Source organism: Mirounga angustirostris, unplaced genomic scaffold, assembly GCF_029215605.1.
Source record: "Mirounga angustirostris isolate CCGP_5_RB_7025 unplaced genomic scaffold, mMirAng1.0.hap1 SCAF_13, whole genome shotgun sequence".
Classification (NCBI taxonomy): domain Eukaryota; kingdom Metazoa; phylum Chordata; class Mammalia; order Carnivora; family Phocidae; genus Mirounga; species Mirounga angustirostris.
In genome coordinates, this window is record NW_026991721.1 from 95628347 (window position 1) to 95649343 (window position 20997).

General features: G+C 55.0%; 1 protein-coding gene across 2 annotated transcripts; it reads left to right on the forward strand.

Annotated features, from left to right (window-relative positions):
- Window positions 1-669: 669 nt before the first annotated feature.
- On the forward strand, window positions 670-20737 carry SCN4B (sodium voltage-gated channel beta subunit 4). 2 transcript variants are annotated; one of them, XM_045894936.3, is made up of 5 exons: window positions 670-985; window positions 8933-9105; window positions 10140-10368; window positions 13068-13197; window positions 16929-20737. In XM_045894936.3, exons 1-5 carry the CDS (start codon window positions 925-927, stop codon window positions 17020-17022), a joined length of 687 nt encoding a protein of 228 aa, XP_045750892.1. In that variant the 5' UTR covers window positions 670-924; the 3' UTR covers window positions 17023-20737. The 2 variants fall into 2 exon arrangements, with proteins under 2 accessions (XP_045750892.1, XP_064433453.1); XM_064577383.1 differs by lacking the exon at window positions 670-985 and adding an exon at window positions 8361-8527.
- The last annotated feature ends 260 nt before the right edge of the window (window positions 20738-20997 follow it).

Here is a 20997-nt window from a genome sequence, read left to right on the forward strand (position 1 = left end):
TGGGAGAAATGAGAAGTAGGGGTGCGGCGGGAGGGTGTAGCCGGACGCAGATAGGGAGTGTCTGGCCTGATTCCCTAGCTGGGAGCATCACGATTTCCAAAGAGTCCACGAAGAAATGGGAGAGGTTGGCGGGCGGTGGGCGGGGGCAGTTTGCAACTGGAAGCTCTGTTCCCGGAGCCCCGAGCCGCGGGGGCGAAGGCGGCGGGCTGCAGGCGCGGGGTGTGTGTGTGTGGGGGGGGGGGGGTCCGCAGTGGGCAAGCCCGCACCCGCTCACCCGCTGCAGCGCGGCCAGACGCGGACGTTCGAGGGGTCCCTTTGCGGCCCCGGGAGAGGGAGTCGCTACCCCCCTCGTGGTCCCCAAAGCAGAACCACACAGCCTTCCAACACCCGAAGAGCATCTACTCCCCCCCAAACTATCCTCCTAATTGGCAGCTCAGCGCCTGGGATGCTGCGGGCGGCTGCGGGTGGCCCTGCAGTGCCAAGCCGCAGCCGCCCAGCCCGAGCTGGCGAGCGAGTGGGGTGCCCGGCCTGCTCCCGGGGCTCCCGGGGGCCGCGAGGCGGGGCGCGCCGTGCAGGGTGCGCAGCGGGCGGGGGCGCCCCGGGCTCCGCGGCGGCCCCCGCCCCTCCTGCGGCTGGAGCGCGTCCAGAGCAGAGGCGCAGCGCCGCTCTCCTCTGCGCTCGCTCGGCGGTCCTCCTCTCGCTCCTCCTTCTCCGGCCCGTGCCCTCCGCGGCCGCTCCGGCAGCCGGCTCCTCCTCTCCCTCCCTCCGCCGCCTCTTGCGCTCTCCCCGCTAACTTTCCCGAGCCCCGACCCGCGGCGCGGAGTTCCCCGCGGCTTCGCCGCCCACTGCAGACCGCGGGCTGCCAGCCGCTGCGCCCCGTACCCCATCCCCGCGCCCCTGGCGCGCTCCGGAGACAACGCGACCATGCCCGGGGCCGGGGGCCGAGGCGCAGCCCGGGCGAGATGGCTGGGCACCGGGCTTTTGGGTAAGGCAGCCCCGGCTTGACCCCTTCTCCTCCTTCTCCACCCCCCCCGCCCCCGCCCGGGGAGGGGACACTTAGAAGAGAGGTGCCTTGGACCCGGTGGGCTTTGGAGTGCGGCTTGGTGCCGGATGAGCACCGCGGCCGCCAGGTTCTTGCCGGCCGCCCGGCTCGGACGGCGGTGCTCCCTGGGGACCGCGCGCGTCCCCCGCCCCAGCGGTGGCAGCCCCGTGATTAGTTCTTCGCCGCCTCGGGCGCCTTCAGCTCCAGGCTTCTGGAGCTACCTCTCCGGGCTGCAGCACGGGTCTCCCGGGTTCCGAGGTTTAGGCGTGCTGGGGGAGGGTGTCTGTGCCCTAGGTGGAGGGGACGCCAGGGGGTCGCCCATGTGAGTGTTGGGATGGTGGGTTCTAACCCCTGCCCAGAGCTGTTTGCAACTTGGATGCTTGCTGCCCAGGCATCGGGCATGCACCGATTGGAGGGGGTGGGGAGGGGTGCGCGGGGGCGGAGGGGGGTTCCCCTTCCTCCTGGCCCTTTTTCTGTTTCTCTCCTCTGCCCTCCATCTCCTCCAGTGCCCACTGTCTTCCCTGAGGCTCCACACCAAGGACTGGAGAGGGTTGGAGGGACTTGGAGGATGGCTCAAGCCCCCTTTTAGGAGGGATCTTGTCTCTCTTCTTACAAAGAGATTCCACGGGGAGGCCCTGTTTAACTTGCTCTCAGCTCTTCATTTTTGGGATGAATAGGAAGACCGAGGAGATATATCCAGAGGCCACAGAAGGAGCAGAGTCTTCATATCTATTAATATGTACACGATGGTTTTGAGTGACGAACTCCAAGAGATTAGAGAATAGTATTAGTCCAGAATATAATCTCCTCAAAAACCGTAGCTGGATTTCAATGTAAACTAACTCCATCTCTGGCACCTGCGCCTCTGCCTGTTTGTATTTGTCAGATTTGGCTTTGGGCAGCTCCCCTCTTCCGGCTGGGCACGTGATGTAGGCATTTGTGCTGCAAAGAGGGGGACGGAGCTTATAAGGGCAGTCGCTGCTGTTTGTGCAAATGTAAATAAACCATATGCAGACCCGCCACGTTGGCACATGGTAGCGGAGGGGGATAGAGTGTTTCTCTCACTCAGGAGCCACTGATTTAATTACATGGCCACAGCTAGAGAGGGGACACTGGTGTTTTCTTCTGTCCTTTTGGCACAGAGGTGTGCTCGTTTCACAGTGACCTAAGGAGGTTGGTGCCTCCTTGAGCTCTAAGGTGCCTCTTCATGGGGGCGGGCACAGAGCGGGCTGCACGCCCGCTCCCCCCATCCCATGTCTGATCAGCTCAGGTTCCCACTGTAACCATGGCTGGGGTAAGGGCTCACAGGGGACTTCACATGCATGCAGTCATTAATCCAGCCCACTTATCAACACCTCTGGCTTCCCTTCTGCTTACTGCCCAGTTGGGTGGTGGGATGCCAGTGACTGGGCCATTAGAATATTCATAGAACCACAGTGGGAAACCACACTATACACTGGAGGAGGACTGTGGGCAGAGTCTTGGTACTTTTCTCCAGGGGGGAGCCCCCACCTCCTCCAAGGACTGCTCAGCTGGGTAGACCAGGGAGGAGCAGGAGCCCATTGGAGCAGGTTTGGACAAGTCCCTGAGCTACCCTCTGGGAACCCAGGAAAAAGCAGAGTGATTTCTAGGTGGGAGACTTGCAGGCCCCAGAACTGGTCCTGCCTACACTGCTCCCTACCCCTCTGGTTTGCAGAGGGAATACCACCAGGGGTCCTCTTTGCACCTTGCCAGGAGGCCATTGCTGAGGCCGCCCAGGGGGCATTGCTTTGAGCTTGGGACACGGATGCCATCCTTGCTTCAGTCTGGTCGGGGAGATGCAGAGGCAACTGGTCAGCCAACTGGTGGCAGGAAGTCTGGAAACCCAATATCACAGAGCTCCCCGAAGGATGAGGAACCAGGGTCCAGAGAGGGAAGGCGACTCGCCCAACATGGCCAATCGATGGTCAAGTGGGACAGAATCCAGGTCTCCTGGGCTCTGTCAGACGGACTTGCCTCCCAGTGGACTAAAGTCGGCCGAGAGGGAAGGTTAGCAGGATTGTGCAGATGAGCTGAGGGAAGGGTGAGGCATGCAGGGATAGAGGCTTGGGGGCCCAGACAAATGTGGAGATTGGGCACAGAGCAGTAGGCTTCCAGGGGTCCTCCACCCCCCAGTCCCCTGGCCTCATGTCAAACTCAGTCTAACAGACTGAGACTACAGATTTCTCCTGACCTCCCAAGATACCCTCTCTTCAGTAGAGAAGAGTTTCCAAGGTTGCATTATTGCAGCTGAGGTTTCTGTGGGTGCCAGTCCCTTCCTGAGCTTGTAACTGGTAATATATCTGTCCTGCCCACCCCTTCCTTGTTCCCTGATTTGCTTAATTGCTGTGATCTGTGTTTAATTATCACTTGTGAGGGCGTCATGTTGCGCAACCTTCTTTCCCTTGGTATGTATTTATTAAGGGCTTGTCTAATGAGAACACAATTAAGGAGAGGGTGCTCAGACCGGCTCAGAGAAAAGGAAAGGAAGGGGGAGGTAAGGAGTTCATGAAGAAGAGCGTGGGAAAGGGGAAAACTGGGAGGAGGGGATGCCCCACGTTTGAATCTGGCCCCGTGATTGGTTTTTTTCTGGAGATGTTGGCCTGTGGGGTATCCCAAAGCCCTTCTGCCTGTCTGCCCCCTGCTGGGATCTGTGTGAAAGGTAGACCCCGGGGCACAGATTCTCCCACCTCGCCCTCTTGCTGAGAGTGTGGGGATCCCTGCGTAAGCCAACGCACCCATTCTGTGGCCTGCAAGAGCAGGGCCAGGCACACCGTTTGGGCTTGTTGGCAAAGCTGGTTTTGTTGAGCATTTGGTAGTCTCTCAGGGGCATGCTTCTGTCTCAGCAAAGCTCCTGGGGGTGGGCAGGAAGTAGGCAGGTTGCCTAGGGAGAGGGAGCTGAAATCTTTCCTTTGTCTCTGGGCCCAGGGGCCTTGGCTGGCCCAGCCCTGCCTCCCACAGCCCCTAGAGCCTGCACCCCAGGAGGGGTCTTGTCCTGCGGCCTCGGCCCACTTTCTGCCTCTCAGCTCTAACTTTGAGCCTGTCTGACTCCCCTGGGGCCAGAGAGTATCAGCTTCCTTATTACAGTCAGCCTGTTTCCGTCTGCCATGCCAGGCAAGCCCTTGGAGCTAAACTTAGAGTCCGGGCCACCTTGCCCCTCTTTCCTCCCTCCCCTCAGTGTGTGTGTGTGTGTGTGTGTGTGTGTGTGTGTGTGTGACATGGATCCTTGGATGTGGGAAAAGGTGGCAGACCATTTCCTGCCTTGACATTTGCCTTGGAATGTCTGCTGGGGCCCGAAGATTCTGGCTGGTGGGAATATTTAATAATAGGATTTACACGTGCTGAGTACTTTTATTACTTTAGTAAAACTTGGGAGTGCCGAGTCAGTCCTCAGACAAACCCCCGAAGGGAGGATGGGAGGGGGGCGAAGGCTTCAGAGAGTTGCCAGCTAGCTGGTTAGGGCCTTTCAGCGAGCGAAGGCAAAGCTCTGGGGCTCAGGGTGGAATTCCACAGGATTCATGGGGACTTGTTCATCAATCCCATGATGCCAGAAAGAGGCCCCTATTCCCAGATACACACATGCACACACTGAAATTCTAAACAGTTGAAATTCTAAGCAGCTTCTTTACTCCAGGGAAATGGCATGGGAAGAATGACCTCCGTGAGGTGGTACAGGGTGGGAGTACAAAACGTGTGAATGGCCCGGAGACATTCTCAGCTGACACTGGTCATTAAGCAAGGGGTGCCCTGGTTACTTCCAGACCTGTGATGAAGGCCAGACCTGTCCCCCTCCCTCCTTCCAAACACCATCCTCCTCTACCTGCAGGGTGCCTCGGTCAGAGCATTGGGCTCACTGAAGCCCCTCTTGTGTTTTGTAGGCCCATGTTTTGGCTTTATACCAAGCTCAGGCGATAGGAAAGACAACCATCCTAGTTTGGGGGCATGCATGCAGGATGTGGCATCCCTGACTTTCCCAAGGTCAGCAGGCAGAGCGGGCTGCTCCTGGCCTGGCCATCCTACTGAAGCTCTCCCCTGGGGGCCTCTAGTGGATCAACACCTGCCCTTGCTCCCTCCTGTCCCCCCAGCACAATCTCACAGATGAGAGAGCATGGGAAACAGGCCCCCGGGGCTTTCCTCTGCCCAAGCCTCTCAGACACTGTGGACAGGGCTTCCAGATTGCTGGGAGGATGTGCAGTGCAGAGGCCGGGCTTGCCCACCCTCTTTGATGCCTTAACTTGAGCAGGGCTCTGGACTTTTCCGTGAACGCCTCTGTGCCTTTCCTTTGTCCCCTCTAGGCTATGGTGAGAATTGGCAGTGTTTCACTGTGGGAGTCCTGAGTGTACTAGTTAAGTCATCCACACAGGCACACACTAATCAGGAGAAATGTGCACTGTCATGAGCTAGACCTTAAAGAAGTAGTCTGTCCTCTGTTCGGGACTGTTCTTTTTTTTTTTTAAAGATTTTATTTATTTATTTGACAGAGAGAGACACATTGAGAGAGGAGCACAGGCGGGGGGAGTGGAGGGGGGAGAGGCAGGCTTCCCGCCGAGCAGGGAGCCCGATGCGGGGCTCGATCCCAGGGCCCTGGGACCATGACCTGAGCCGAAGGCAGACGCTTAACGACTGAGCCACCCAGGCGCCCCTGGGCTGTTCTTTTGCTCTTTTTTTGCTTCTACCTATTTAAAGCAGTTTGAAAGATTTTACTTTTGATGTGTCTCTTTGGTGTTCTTGGATACCCCATTTTGGCTGGGGTCGGGGAGGTGATTTGACCCCTGACTTGAGTTCCCCAATCTGCCCCAAGATCCAGGTTCCTGGGCAAGGGGCGCCAGGGAGTGCTGGAGGCTGGAGCTATGGTGCTCCTTGGAGCTTGGGCCCCCAAGGGAGGCCTGTGGTTATCAGGAAGCTTCTCCTGGGGCCTTTCCTGTTATAGCTCCGTACTCTGTTCCTTAGTTTGGAGGAACAATGAGTGTGGGAAGCAGAGCTGGGGTCTCCTACATCATCTAGGCTGGAGGGTGGACTCTCCTGTCTGGCCCCTGTCCCTAGACCTCTGGGGGAGGTGTGAGGCAGGACAGGAACAGAGGTAAAAAGAAAGCCAGGAGTGCTAGGCAGAGCTAGCCTCGGCAATGTGAGTACGACTTATTCCGCTCACTGGGGGGGTGTGGCCTTGAGCAAGTTAATTTCTCTGAGCCTCTGTCTTCATTTTGTACATTGAGGATAAAAATAATAACCACCTCACAGGATTAGTATGAGGATTAAGTGAGACAGTGTATATAAAATACCCGTCCTCTCTTAGAGGAAGTGCTCAGTCCCAGCTTCACCATTTACTCTGTGGCCCTGGGTGAGTTACTTAACCTCTCGGAGTCTCAATTTCATCATCTGTAGGATGAGAAAAATTTACACCTACCTCTTGGTGTTCTAATAAAAGTTGGCGTTCGTATGTGTAAACTCTCTAGGGCAGTGATCCTCAAAGTGTTGCCCCTGACCCCAGCATTCCCTGGCAACTTTTGAAATGCAAGTTCCCAGGCTCTAGACCTACTGAATCAGAAACTCCAGAGGTAGGGCCAAGCTGTCTGTTGCCCTCCAGGTGGATCTGATGGTCTCTCAAATTGGAATGCCGCTCCTCTAGAACATTTCCTGGCACCTAAGAGCCCATCAGAGAGCGAGGGCTAACTTCTCATCCCTGATGGGAACCTTGTTGGGCAAGTCCTGCTATATTAGGATGTAAGAGGATTTTTTTGCTTTGGGGTTTTGGAATGCTAGAAATGTTTCTTGTTGACCTTAGGCAAGTCACTTAACCTCTCTGTGCTTTGTTGTCTCATCGGCAATAGGGACCTATAATATTATGTCACTCAGAGGATGGGGGTGAGGATCAAATGGGCCTATCAGCTATTATGGACGTGGCAGGGGTCATGATGGAACATTGGGTGTTCTTTCGGACTTTTCGAGGTAAGAGCGCTCCACTTTGCCTTCAGAAGCTAGGGTGATGTGAAGAAGCTGAGAGGAGCCCCGAGGGCAAGAAGCAGGGAAGCCAGCTCTCCTCAGAGCCTTCTCTGTCATTTAAAAAGCATTGCTTAGGGGAGCAAAGCAAGAGGAAACTGGTTAGGGGCCATGAAGGGATCAAGGTAGACGAAAGAAGTCCTTCCTTGGGGGTGAGGATGGGAGAAAGAGCAAGGTTGTTGACCTTTAAAGCATAGTTGACCCTGGCTGTCTTGGGAACAACACCAATTCTGGGGACTGCCTGCAGAGCCGAGAGCAGGCCTGGGCTGAGAGGGGGGCCTCGGGGGGCCCGGCCAGCACACCTAGTCAGCGCAAGCGAGTCTCTTGTAGTCCTGTCTCTACCGTGGGCATCAGTCTGGGGCCTCTGGCGCTGGCATTCGGGGAACGCCTGGCTGGAGGTGCAGGTAGCTGAGAGCAGGTGCAGTCTGGGAGGAAACATCAGGGAAACTTTGGGACAGGAATTAGTGCAGCCACATGGCTGCTTTCAACTGCCCACCAGCTCTTGAGTCAGACCTGGGTTCGGATTTCAAGAACCCCTGGAAGTTGTACAACTTTGGGCAAGGCATTTTGCTCTTCCGAGCCTCACGTTTCCCATCTGTAAAATGTAGGATTAATAATACCCATCTTACAGGTGTGGGGTGGGAATGAAATGGGATTACCCACTTGCAGCCCGTGGCAAGTGGGCCCAGTAAGGGGATCACTGGGAACCTGAGTAGGACTCTCTCTGAGACCTCAGGTGCCCCTTTCACCTCGGGGCAAGGACATCACTTAGGCATCTTATTCTGACGCCCCTCCTGCCCTCCACCTTGAGGTACATTGGGGTCTCCTCCAGGACTCTGTAGGACAGGAGGAGGGCCAGGGCCCCTTACAAGGATTCATGGTAGGGGGTGGGGGGGTCCCAGAGGCCAGGAGTGGAGACTGATGGTTTCCACTTGCCCAAGCGGTGGGGGTGGTATTGACATTCTGGGGAGTGGGTGCCAGGGCAGTGGTGGGGTGGGGGTGCGGGTAGGGAAGGGGAAGAGCTGGGGAGGGGGGAGGAGGGCGCTCGAGGAACGTTCCCAGGACGTGGGCCCGAGAGGGGCTGTGGGGTGTGGGGGCGGGCCGGGAGGGGCCAGCGGTCCTGTGCCCTCTCCATGCCGCCCCTGCTCTCGAGCGTCCCTGTGGTAGGGAATCGGCCTCCGCCGGTGTCTCCCGCCCTCCCTCCCACTTTCTCTCCTGCGATCGCGCTCGCCGCCGCCCGGTGCCGCCCCGTCCCATCCCGGCCTGGGCTCCCTCCTGGTCCCAGGGTCGCGGCCGGTGGCCAGAGGGCGTGGGACCCGGCCGGCCAGGCACGGTTGGGCGGGAGGTGGCCCTCCGCTTCTCCGCCCCTTGGGGCCGGTGGGAGGCCGCGGTGCAGTGTGGCGGCTGCGTTTGCCCATTTTCTCTTCACCGCGAGGGACCTGGCTCCAGCCTCCCCCCCATCCGGGAAAGGTACCGGGGGGCCGCGCACCGTCCTAGGGGAAACTCCCACTGCAAACAGGCAGAGCCCGTCCCGCACTTGGGGGGTGCGGGATGGCACTTGCAGGGACTGCGCCCGCGGGGTAGGGGCGCGGCCAGGCGGCAAGGGCCTCGTTTTCCTGGGTTGGGGTGACCTCTGGTGGTTATTCGGAGTGCCACATGGGCAGCTCCCCGGCCCAGGCCAAGGGGAGAAATGAGTAAGGGCTGGTGGCTCAGGCAGTGTTCACTGAAGAGAACCGTCCTCCCAAGTTGATACACAGGGGGACAGCGACCTCCCTGCCTGGCCACCACTCCTCCCTGCCCGAGTGTCCTCTTCCAGAGCTCCAGGCTGGAGATTCCGGTAGGGTTTTCTTAAGGGAGGTGGCGACTGTCACACAGGTCTCTTCCTGCTCCCGGTGTCCCTGTCGCTGGAGGTGTCTGTGGGAAAGGCCACCACCATCTACGCTGTCAATGGCACGGAGATCCTGCTGCCCTGCACCTTCTCCAGCTGCTTTGGCTTCCAAGACCTCCACTTCTGGTGGTCCTACAACACCAGTGATACATTCAGGACTGTAAGTAGTGGGGGAAGGGACAGGACAGCTCAGACTCTCCTCCCTTCCCTAGCACCTTGCCCCTGCCTCTGCCTCCCTTTCCCCTGCTCTGGTCCCTTCCGGACTGACCTTGCTGTGATGGTCCCCGGAATCTACCTTTTGTCATCCTTTCTCCTAGCATTCTTTCCAGAACCTGTCCAGAAGGGTCTAAGTGGGAGGGATGCTTAGATGGTGTTGCCAGAATTCTGGGCTTGTTGGAATTCTTGGCTAGAGTTCTTTGTCTGGTCTGAAGAAATGCCTGAACTTGGATTGCTTGTGTAAAAATAATTTAATTTAAAAAACAGGGGAGTCAAAGACCCTTGGAAGGCTTGGAGAAAAGAAATGAGAAGAGTTCAAATGGGAGAAGGGCTGGGGACCTGGCCCTAGAAAGAAAGGAGAGGAAGCTAGGGAAGAGAAAGCTCTTCTGCAGGAGCTTCGGCAGGGCTGTGGGCTGGAGGTGGGGATGGACTAGTCAACAGGTGTTTAGTGAGTATTCACTGTGCAGTCTCGTAGGGGACCCGAAGTGTACATAAGGAAGCCACAAGAGACCAACTCTGGATGTGATTAAACACTGGGCTCAGGGCCGTTGGTAGACAGTGCTGTAGGATTGATCCAGGTCTTGATGGAGGCCCAGAATTCAGATGCACAGGGGACAAGTTGTCAGCAAAAGCTGTGGGTGGTGGTGGTGGTGGTGACAGAGGGAAATGAGAGTGGTAATTGCTGGATCCATGATGTAAAAGGCTTTTATGAAGAAAGAGATAAAAGCTGTGCTACGTTCCAGGGAGATCTTAATGATAGAAAATGGGTTTAGCTTGAAGCAAGCGAAATTCAGGTTAGACAGGCAGTCAGCGCTATCGGTACTGGAAGGAAACCAAGTGGGGGGAGCACCTCTGGCTGTAGGCTCTCTCTGGACCTGGACAGGGAGGCACCCAAGGACTGGGCTGGAGTGATGTCGTGACCCTTGAGGACCCTGATTCTTTCTTGGCCATCTCTTCCACACCCCCTTTCCCCCATAGCTCATAGACGGGACGGTGAAGAATGAAAAGTCTGACCCTAAGGTGAAGTTCAAAAATGATGATCGCATCACTCTGGAGGGCTCCACTAAGGAGAAGATGAACAACATTTCCATTCTACTGAGGAACCTGGAATTCAGCGACACAGGCAGATACACCTGTCATGTGCAGAACCCCAAGGAGAATAATTTTCAGCACCAGGCCACCATCTTCCTCCAAGTCGTTGATAAATGTAAGCAGTGGTGGCTGGGACGAGGGCAGTGGAGTGGGAAGCACGGCGGGGTACCCCACTCAGTGGGGTCAAATGACATTTCAGCCCAGCCGCATGGGTGTTTTCTTTTGCTTTATGCTTTCAAAAGTTACTGGAGTCACATTTGGAAGCTCAGATAACATAGCTCCAATACCTATTCTGCCACTGAATAGCTTATGATACACACTTAGCCCCTCTGAGCCTGGTTTTCCTCATCTGCAAAATCTGCATCATCCTAGGGTGCTTGCGAGAAGTAGGGATGGGACATAGGATGGTTCGTGGTGGGAAAGTTCTCTGTGTGCTGATGATTACTACTCTTGTGTATCCCCCTCACAACTGTTGATCGAATGCCCGGCATCACACCAAAAGTGACATGAATGATCCCCAGTGTTCTTCCTTGAGGAATTTACAGTCCAGGGTAGGACAGAAGACAGGTAAACAGAGGACTGACAGAGGGACAGAGCACGTAAAGCCACAGGCAACTGAGATTGGTAAGAGTGGCCACTCCCCTCTGGAGCTTAAACCCTCGCTGGGGATTGCCGTCGGCCACAGGTGGGACAGGGGGGCATGAAGAAGCCTGTGGGGAGCAGCCAGGTGGTCACATGACCCCCGACACTAGAGGTGGTTAGAGAAGAGGCTGGAGGTGTTATGCTGGGCTTCCTGGACGGGGAGCCTGGAAGGCTAAGGAAGCACAGAAGTAGAGAAAAAAGGAAGGACCTGCTCTAGGGTCCTGCTTGTGTGGCATTTCTTGGGTGCCTGGGGGCTCACTGCTCTCCTGGATGAAGTGGGGTCCTTGGAGAGAGAGAGATGCCCATGAGTTCACTGTTGGCTGTGCCGAGGGCAGAGCCAGAGGCCATCCAGGCAGCTCGCTCTGAGCCTGGAGCCATCTGAGTCTAGGCTGTGTATGGCGTCCCCTCTTCCTCTCTGTCTGGATGTCGTCTCACTTCATGCTCAGCCTTTGCAGGGGGGAAGAGGAGGGCAAGAGAACCAACATTTATGGAGCATTTTGGGGTGCCAGGCACTGAGTTAGGCGCCGTACCTTACCTTCGCCCCTTTGTCCCTCACACGTCCCTTTGAAGGGATCTTTTCTCCATTTTTATAGATTCCTTCATTCATCTAGCCAACAAATATTTGTTGAGCACCTACTTATGTGGCACCTACTAGGTCTATGAACAAGGTAGACAAATTCCTGCCCTTATGGAGATTTCCTTCTCATCAGGGGAGATATGCAGTAAAGAAAATAAAGAAGAAAATGATGTTGTATAAGAGAACATGGCTGGTGTTGTAGGGAAAAAACAAAATGGGGAGGGAGAAAGGGGTGCTAACAGTGTCACTAGGAAGGCCTCAATGAAAAGGTGACCTAGAATAAGGGCATTTGAGGGAGCAATGAAGATGTCTTTGGGTAGATAGTCCAGGCAGAGGGAATAGCAAGTACAAAGGCCCTGAGGCAGATACTTGAACATCAGTGAGGCCAGTGTGGCTGGAGCAGGGCAAATAGCAAGAAATGAGTCAGGTTAAGCCATGTTGTGTGGGGCCTTGTTAGCCTAAGTAGATGGGAGCTACTGAAGAGCTCTGAGCAGAAGAGTTAACTCAGAACAGGCTCTCTGCGGGGCCAAGAATAGACGATGAAATGAGGAGTCCAGTTAGGAGGCTCCTACAAACATCCAGGCCAGGATGTCTTGAGCCAGTGTGGTACTGAGAGGTCAGATTCTGGAATTTTTAAGTTAGGGCCATTAGGATTCTCAGGTGGATTGAATGTGGTGTTTGGAGAAGGAAGGGGTCAAGGATGACTCTAAGGATTTTGGTCAGAACAGCTGGAAGGATGGAGTTTTCTCAACAGAGGTGGGGAGACGGTGAGTGGAGCAGGTTCTAGAAGTCAGCTCAGTTTTCTGATGAGGAAACTGAGGGAGAAGGTTTAAGTGGCCAGTTCAAGGTTACCAGCTCATTAGTGACTTCTGAGATCCTGTAGTTAAAATCCAGACGCCCTGACTCCAAAGTCTTCCTGCCACATAAAAGTTGTTATAGGGAGATTCTTGATTTTTCCTGCGTGGACAAAGGAGGCCCAGAAAGAGGCAATGAAATTTTTTTTAAAAAACATTTTCCATCACTTTTAAGTTTGAAAGCTTTTTTAATTTTTTTTTTTTAGGATTTTATTCATTTATTTGACAGAGAGAGAGAGACAGCGAGAGAGGGAACACAAGAAGGGGGAGTAGGAGAGGGAGAAGCAGGCTTCCCGCCGAGCAGGGAGCCCGATGCGGGGCTCGATCCCAGGACCCTGGGATCATGACCTGAGTGAAGGCAGACGCCCAATGACTGAACCACCCAGGCACCCCAAGAGGCAATGAAATTTTTAATGTGGCAGTTTGGGCGGCCAAGTCAAATTGTTAAGGGCCCTGAGTCTGAATTATTCCAGAACTGTGTGTGTGTCTGTGGGAGGGTATGTGTGTGGAGGGGGTGGGGGGAAGGAACCTCTTTGTGTTGTGCCTTATCCTGGTAGATGCCATGTTCCAGCTTCTGCTTCCTGCTGCAAGGCCTGGGGAGGGCTGGGGGCTGGGTGGGAGTGGGCACATCCCAGATGCCAGGGTTGGAGGGCTGTAGCCTTCAGGCTGCCGTCGTGCTAGGCTCCAGGCGTCTCCTGCTCCCCTCGCCCACCCCCTTCTCTCCCTGCTCTGGCCATACAGTGGAAGAAGTGGACAACACGGTGACCCTCATCATCCTGGGAGTCGTGGGTGGGGTCATTGGGCTCCTCATCCTCATCCTGCTGGTCAAGAAGTTCATTGCCTTCATCATCAAGAAGACTCAGGAGAAGAAGTGAGTTGACTCCATTGCACGCTCCTGTCCTCCCACCGGCCCACCACCCACTCCCATCTTGTGTTGTGGGTGCTCCCAACATCATCTTATTCCACTGTCATCTGCCCCCATCTGCCTTCATCCTTCCATTGTCCCCTCATCCCATCCTCTCTTCCCACTCCTGCCACTCTTTCCTGTCTCCCAGCCCTTCTTCCTCTCCCTCCTAGTATGTATTTATTGAGCACACCGAGTTCCCTGAGTATATGAACTTGCTCTTCCTTATCCTGCTTCCTAATCCATCCCATTAGCTTCTCTCTTTCCATTTGTACCTCCCCAACCTAAGTCCTACCAAGGGATTTAGATGCTTTGTTTTTTTCATCATAGAAAAGATAAGATTCCATGTACAGAAACTCTAAAATGGGAAGACCCTTCTAGAGAGGTGGGAGTCTTACTGTGAGATTCTGGAAGTTCACCTGGGGGAGACTAAAAAAAATCTAAAAAGGCTGATAGGGGCTCCCCAGAAGCCCCAGGGACAGCTCAGGTTTGAGATAGACATCTCTAAGGGGAAGGGGAGGGAAGACGGGGAGGTAGAGAGAGTACTCGCTCCAGGCCCAGAATTGCCAGAACTGTGTCAGGCTCCAGAGAAGCAGGAGTGAATGTAAAAAGGTATTTGGACGTTGTATTTTTTTTTTTTAAAGATTTTATTTATTTATTTGAGAGAGAGAGAGAGCACGCACGAGTTGGGGGAAGGGCAGAGAGAGGGAGAAGCAGACTCCCTGCTGAGCAGGGAACCCAATTCGGGGCTTGATCCCAGGACCCCAGGTCAGTCTGCATTCCACCTGAGCCAAAGGCAGACGCTTAATGGACTGAGCCACCCAGGCGCCCCTGGAAGTTGTATTATCAGCAAGAAAGATGAGAGGAGGCATTGGAGCCAAGAGGGGGACAGTGGCAAGGAGATTCAAGGGGGAAGGGATGCTGCTCTGTTTCTGTTCCCATCATTCTGCTTTGTTGAGAAGAGGGAATTAGGCTGGAAAGGACAGAAATTGTGCTGGTAAGAGGGGAGGGAAGCTGAAAGCAGGGGGATATTAAGGGGACGGCAAGGGGAGTGGAGAGTGGGAGGCATTGGCTGAGATGAAGAATTCTGGGATTGTCTCCCTGCATCGTGGCCAGGGTTTTGGATATTTTGAGAGGGGCCAGGGGCATGGAGTTAGACCAAATTCTCTTTTTAACAACCAGTTTCGCTATTGATGGTTAGCAAAATTGGAGAGCAGATTATTCAACCTGTGGTTTAAAAGCACCTAGAAAAGAAAACAGTGATCCTCGGGAGCCACCATGGGCTCATCAAGGACGAGGCAGACCAAACGTTTTCTTGCTAGGGCACTGGTGGATCAGGAGATGGCTACGGATGATAACACTTCTTGTCATTCATCGAATGCCTACCGTGTGTTAGGTACTCTGCCAGGTATTTATATGATAGCCACAATTTTTATTTTACAGTTGAGCAAGGTGAGGCTCAGAGTGGTGACGTGGCTTGCCCAAGGCCACACAGCTAGACAGTGATAGACCTGAGATTTGCATCCTGACTTGTTTGGCTTCAAAGCTTTAACCACTTTCACCAAACCCTACTGATTCGGGGAGTATATCCAGAGTTCATTCATTCCTTCTTTCATTTGATGGCTTTTTTTGAGGTAGTGTGTACAAGGAACTGTACCAGGTGCTGTAGGAAATTCTGGAAGGAATGAGATTCTGCCCTTAAGTAAAGAAGACAGGGTGTGTATGCAAATAAATGTAAGACAAGGTAGACAGGATGGGTGCCAGCAAAGAGGTGCAATAGAATGCTCCAGGGGTTCCAAAGAAGGTGGAACACTAGGGAAGGGTTTTTGGCCAAAGGACGTTTGTGGTAGGCCTTGCAAGATGGATCTAATGTAAGCCCTGGGAGAAGGGCACTGCAGAACTGTTGAGAGCAGAGGCAGAGAGTCTAGGAAGAGACATGTGTCTGGAGAACAAGGTGTTTTGTTGGTCGAGAGAGTAGGGGGAGTGGTGGCGGGGAAGGAGAGAACAGGCCTGCAGAGGGCATTGGGGGGAGATCCCTGGGGAGCTGGGAGTCCAGGTTGAGATTAGCTTTCTTCCTGGGTGCAGTGGAGCTCTCGAGGGCTTTCAGGGCCTGGCATGATCAGAGGGCTTTGGAAGAAAGAGTCTGGCCTTGATGAGCACAGGGACTGGGTAGGGGGAGGCTGGAGGTGGGAGACAGACCACAGGGAAGCGTGAGAGGGGTCGTCTGAGCGCGAGGAAAGCCCGCATGAACAGCAGAGATCGGGTGGCTTCCCGAGAAGAAGGGAGGTGTTGGACAGCATCTCAGGATCAGTTCTGGATTTCCACGCGTGGGGGCAGTTCCCTTTGTCTGAAATGTCTCCTCCCTCCTCTCCTGTTCATCTTTGTCGGTCTCAACTTCTGTGACATGTCCGAAGAACCCTCCCTGATCCCTAGAAGGAGGCTTCCTAGGTGGATCCTTCCTTGGTAAACCCTTCATCCTATCATTTATCACATTGTATTGTGGTTACTTATTTAATGTCACATTCTCTGGAAGACTGTAAATTTTCTGAGAGCAGGGAGTCTTCTAGTCTGACACAGTGCTTGGTACCCAGCAGATTCTCAGTAAAGAAATATGGAGTGCTTGGGAGCAGAATTAGGTGGATAGGAACTGTCTGGGTTGACTATACCTTAGGTATAGAGATCGATCGATCGATCGATCGATCGATAGATCCATCTGAATAGAGGTCTTTAGTGGTATGCCACAGGGCTCTGCTTATTCATTGTTACTAAGATTTGAATTACGCCAGGAAGGATACCAGGTTTTCAGGAACCTAGTGACTATGTTGGAGAGCAAAACTGGGATCTAGGAGGAGCTCAAAGGCTGGAGCTATGGACTAAATTGTGCAAGACAAAATCGATGAGGACAAAATAGTAAGTCCTTCCTGAAGGCCTCAAAGCCGGCTACACAAGCCCAGGGTGAGGCTGAGATAGTTTAGCCACAGCGGCCGCGAAACAGGCTCGGAAGTTTTCCTGAGCGGAAAGCTCGGAGTGATGTAGCCCCGGAGAGCCCTGCACAGCGTGGGCGCTGGCCGTGAGGTGGGCCATACTCACTCTGGAGCCAGGGTGGTGAACCTCCCCCCGGGGGTGTCTTCCCACGTAACCATCCCTCCTTCCTGCTGCTGTCTCCCCCGTCCCACCCCACCCTGCCCACACCTGCCTTCCTTGCTGCCAGATCCTCTGTCGGGAGCACTCTCCTCCCTCCTGTCACAGCCAGCCCAGAGAGGAGGGGCCTGCCGGGGTCTGGGGGAGGAGCTCTTTGCCCTTGCGCGAACTGCGGCCCGCACCCTTCCCCCTGGGTTGGCACGGCCTGGGAATTAACCTGGTTTGGCTTCCCCTGAGCACTGATCCCTGCGACTAGCACCTGGTTGGTGCCCTTGCCTTCCGCCACGCTGGGACGACTAGGTGATGATGGGTCTCACTGGGTCCTGTCTGCATGCCAGGCACTGCTCTCAGTGCTCACTGATGCCTCACGGCACCCCCACGAAGAAGGTGTCATCGTCACATCCATTTTATAGATGAGGAAGCCGAGGCCCAGAGAGGTTGGGTGACTTGACCTCTTGCCACCTTTGGGAGAGGGCGCGGGGCTGGCCGCGGGGCCCAGGCTCCTGTCCACAGCCGACCCCTTACTCTGGCCCCTCTCCTCCTCTCTCCCTCTCCAGGAAGGAGTGCCTCGTGAGTTCCTCAGGGAATGATAACACAGAGAATGGATTGCCTGGCTCTAAAGCGGAAGAGAAACCACCAACCAAAGTGTGAGCCCCCGCTGGGGGCCAAGCAGCCTCCCGGGCCTCACTTGCTGATGATGAACTGATGCTTGAGCCACGTCCGTGAACCCACGTGCCTGAGACACCTGCTGCTTGGCTCCAACTGTAGTCTTTCTGGGGAGAAACTGGGGTCCTGCCCAGCCTGCCCACCCCCTCCCAGCCAGGGCTCCCCAGGGATGAGGGCTGGCCAGGGGAGGGGGCCTGTGGAGAGTTCAGGAAAGGAAAGGAGGGCTGGGTGGTGTGGAGGGTGGGTCCCCTAATACATGGGGTACCTGGGGTCTTCTTTAGTCTCCTCACCCTGTATGAGCAATACCTTGGTTTTCCTCCAGATTTCTCTTTAAGAGAGACTTGGGGGGATCAGCGAGGCCTGCCCTAATAGCTGGACCCCAGTGAATAATAGTGTGGAGATCTAACCCTTTTGGTGGTGGATGTGGCCTAGAGGACTCTGTACAGGATCCGGGGTGGGAGCCTGCTGGAGGGGGCCCTATAGTGAGAGGCTTTGATGGATACCTGATCCCCCAGGTCCCTCTAGTAAGGCGCTTCCCTCCCCCCCGCCACAAGGTGTCTGGCAGCCTCCACCCCATCTCCATCCCCCAGACCCCCTGCCCCCCCACCCCCTGCTGCTTGGAGTCTGTGAACCCTCCCAACTAGGGCTGGCTACCTTGGTCTTGGGGTCTCGGCCCCCCTAGCCTGCTCCTCTGATCTCTGAGTTCCTGAGGGGCTCGTGAGGAGGACCCTCCAGCCTTCCTGGAGCACTGGGGCACTGCATATGCCTTTCCTAGCATTTCTCCTTGGGGAACCAGGACCGCAGAGGTGGGCGAGCCCATGACCAGGGTCTCTTGGCCCCTGGGATGCCCACCCCAGCCCCGCCAGTGCTGGCTGCCCCTTCTCCTTGGCATGGCCGGCCCATTGCCGCCCCTGGGAACTCCTGAGCTTGCCTCTTTCCCTGATGCAGCAGGGGGCGTCATCTTGCTTGAGGTGTTGTACCCTCAAACCCTCCCCTCCCTTGGGTTCATGCCTCCTGTACCCATGCTTTTCCATCATACCTTCTCCCCTGGCCCAGGGTTGTTCACCTCCAACTCGTGGTCAAGGGCTTGCTTTCACCTCAGGGATCCTCTTGCTTCAGAAGAGGGGGCCCTTGGGTTTTCTGGCTGCTTCCTGTTCATCTGTGTCACCCCCCCACCCCCGGGGTTGGGGAGGAGCAGGGAGAGGGTGCTCAGTCTTCCTTTGCTTTCCTGAGAACTGGTTTGCACACCCCTGTGTGTGGGGCTGGACTGTGCCTTAGCTCCTCGTGTCCTGGCTCATCCCCTCCGTCCCCTCTCCAGCTTGTGTGTGACGGCCAACCCTGGTGTGCCACTCCGAGGGGTCCCCGACCTGCCTCCCCCCAAGGCCATGCTGGGGACCAGGGAGCTGGGGTGGTGCCGCCCATGGCCCCCTGGACAGTGATGGAATCTTGGAGCTGTCGGGCTCCCCGATAGGCAATGCGGTGGTGGTGTCCCCGGCGGGACGGGAGGGATGAAGTGAGCCGTGCGGTGACAACAGAGGCCTCCACCATCTGCTCCTGCTGGCTTTCTCTCTGACACTCTGTCCTCTGGGCCTGGGACGGATGGGAGGGCAGTAGCCCCCTTTCCCAGAGGTTATGGGGACTGCCTCAGGATTCTCCTTGTCAAAAAGTGGCTGCAGGCTTCCCGCAGGGTGGAGGTAGAGGAGACTGAGGGGCAGTAGCTCCTGCAGGTGCCTGGCTGAGGCCCTCACCCCTCCTGATGGGTTCGCAGGGTCCCACCCTGATCTGCCTCCGGGGCTCCCATCCTTGTCCCCCCCAGAACCTTAGGCTCAGGCGCAGATTTTCCCGGTTTGGGAGCAGACAGACTGGAGCTACCAGCCATTTGAAAAACTTCCCGTGGCTACCTTCGTGAAAACTGCTTTCTTCCCCCTTTCCCAGTGCTAACATTTGAACGAGCTGAATCGCCTGGGCTCCTCTTACTCTCTTCAGAGGAGGCCAGGGCGTACAGAGCAGGGGGGCGGTGGGGGAAGAGCATCATCCTCTCCACTCCTGGGTCTACTGTTGACTGATAGGTGGGTCATGCATCTTCTCTGGGCTCAGCTTTTCCCATCTATAAAGTGGGTGTAATCATGCGTACCTACTTCCCAGGATTGTTGTGGGGCTTGGCAAGTTTTTGTTTAAAAAAATCTTTTTGGCTCGGAAAGGGATCTAGGAGGCCAGGCATTATAATTGGAGGAATTGTTCCAAGTCTGTCCTGTCCTCACCTCTGTGTCCCATCCCTAGGAGACACACACACAACTCACACACATGCACACGCACGCATGCACTTTCTCTTTCTCATTCACTCTTGCTCTCTCTCTTTCTTCCCACTCCTCCCCCTTGGAATTATTTTAGTCTTTGTAATATTAGAAACCTTGGCTCTGATGCTTAAAGCTTCTTATCCATGGCTTTTGTTTGGGAGTTTTCAATAGAGGTGGCATAATAGGGACTGTAGGGGGACATTTTTGGTGGTCCCAATGCCTGGGGGCCCTATGGTCATTTAGTGAGTGCTCAAGAATGCTCAGTTTTATCCCCACAACAGAGAATTGTTCTCCCCAGCACTGGGGTGATACCCACGGAGGAACACTGGCATGGATTTGCAATAGAATGTCTATGGGCAAAGCCATCTTCCCAGGAAAAGCGTCAGTGGGCGCAGATCTCTGGGGGCTGGTGAGGGTGTTCCCAGGGCTTGTGGGTTAGAGAGAGCCATTTACAGAATTGATCTTGGGAGCCCTGCAGGCATGCAGCTGTGCTGACAATAAAATCAGGGAGACCAAAGACAGAGTCTTTCCCAGCTCCCCATCTTTGACCTTGAAACGGGACCTCAGCATTCCAGGCCTTGAGTTTCTCCCTGGGTAGGAATTGAGCAAAAGGCCATCAGAATGAACCCATAAGGCTAGAGTGGTCTGGGAGAGGGGCTGATGGAGCTCAGGCTTTTCCTACCTGGCTGGGTGACCAGGAGGTGAAGTGAGGGGTGTGACAGCGTGCCCCAGAGATGGTGGCAGGTGAGGGTGTGCGTGTGGAGGTGCATGCCTGCGGCCTGGGGGACTGTGTCTGGAAGCGGGGATGTATGGAGGTATGTGTGCCTGAGATGGGGGAGACTTGGCACATTTGGGGAGCCATCTTCCCTGGCCTGAGCAATACCTGTTGGGACACCAGGAGCCTGAGAAAGGATAAGAGACTGAGGGGAAGACCAGCCATGCTCTTTGGTTCCATGACTCCATGACTCCCTCCCACTGTTATGGACAGCTGCCAGGAGTGCTGGGGGAGGGAGGGCCGGGAGGGGAACATCTCGAGAAAACCCTACAGCTTGCTTCACCTTACTGTGTCCCAGGTTGGAGTCCCTCCCCTCCCACCTCCCACCTGATATTCAGAGCTTTTGACTATCTTATGCATGGTTTATTCCTCTGGCTTGGATGACAATACCCATAGTCATTTTTTTTTTTTTTATATAACTATAGATCAAAACAATGCAGCGATGTGTCTGGGAGGCCTCTGGTCCATGGGTGCCTCTGGGAGGCACAGATATGCACACCCCCAGCAATGACCTGTGTTCAAGCACAGAATGGATGTGATCAACTATCTTGCCTTTATAACACGTTTGGCATTGTAGAATTTTATTTAGCTTTGCCTGGGATGAAATAAAAATTATGTTTAATAGAAATGGCTTGGGTTTTCCATCTTTGGCTTATTGGGAGTTGGGTTCCGGTTTTATTACTTGCCAGCTATGACTGGGACAAGTTCCTTTACTTCCCTGAGCCCCAGTCTCCTTGTCTAAAATGTTACCTACCTAGGTAGGATCACACATGGAAAACGTTGAAGAATGTGTGGCATGTTTCCAGGTATTCAAGTATATTAGTGCTGACCCCTTCTCTGGAGAAGTTGGAAAGCTGGCCCTTGAATACTGGAGTCATTGCCAGGGCC

What these genes read in the sequence shown, in the direction of transcription:
- SCN4B (XM_045894936.3), top strand. Translation starts at nt 925, where the DNA reads ATGCCCGGGGCCGGGGGCCGAGGCGCAGCCCGGGCGAGATGGCTGGGC. An exon ending in GCTGGGCACCGGGCTTTTGG is followed by an intron (nt 986 to 8,932) that starts GTAAGGCAGCCC and finishes ACTGTCACACAG; the next exon opens with GTCTCTTCCTGCTCCCGGTG. An exon ending in AAGAAGACTCAGGAGAAGAA is followed by an intron (nt 13,198 to 16,928) that starts GTGAGTTGACTC and finishes CTCCCTCTCCAG; the next exon opens with GAAGGAGTGCCTCGTGAGTT.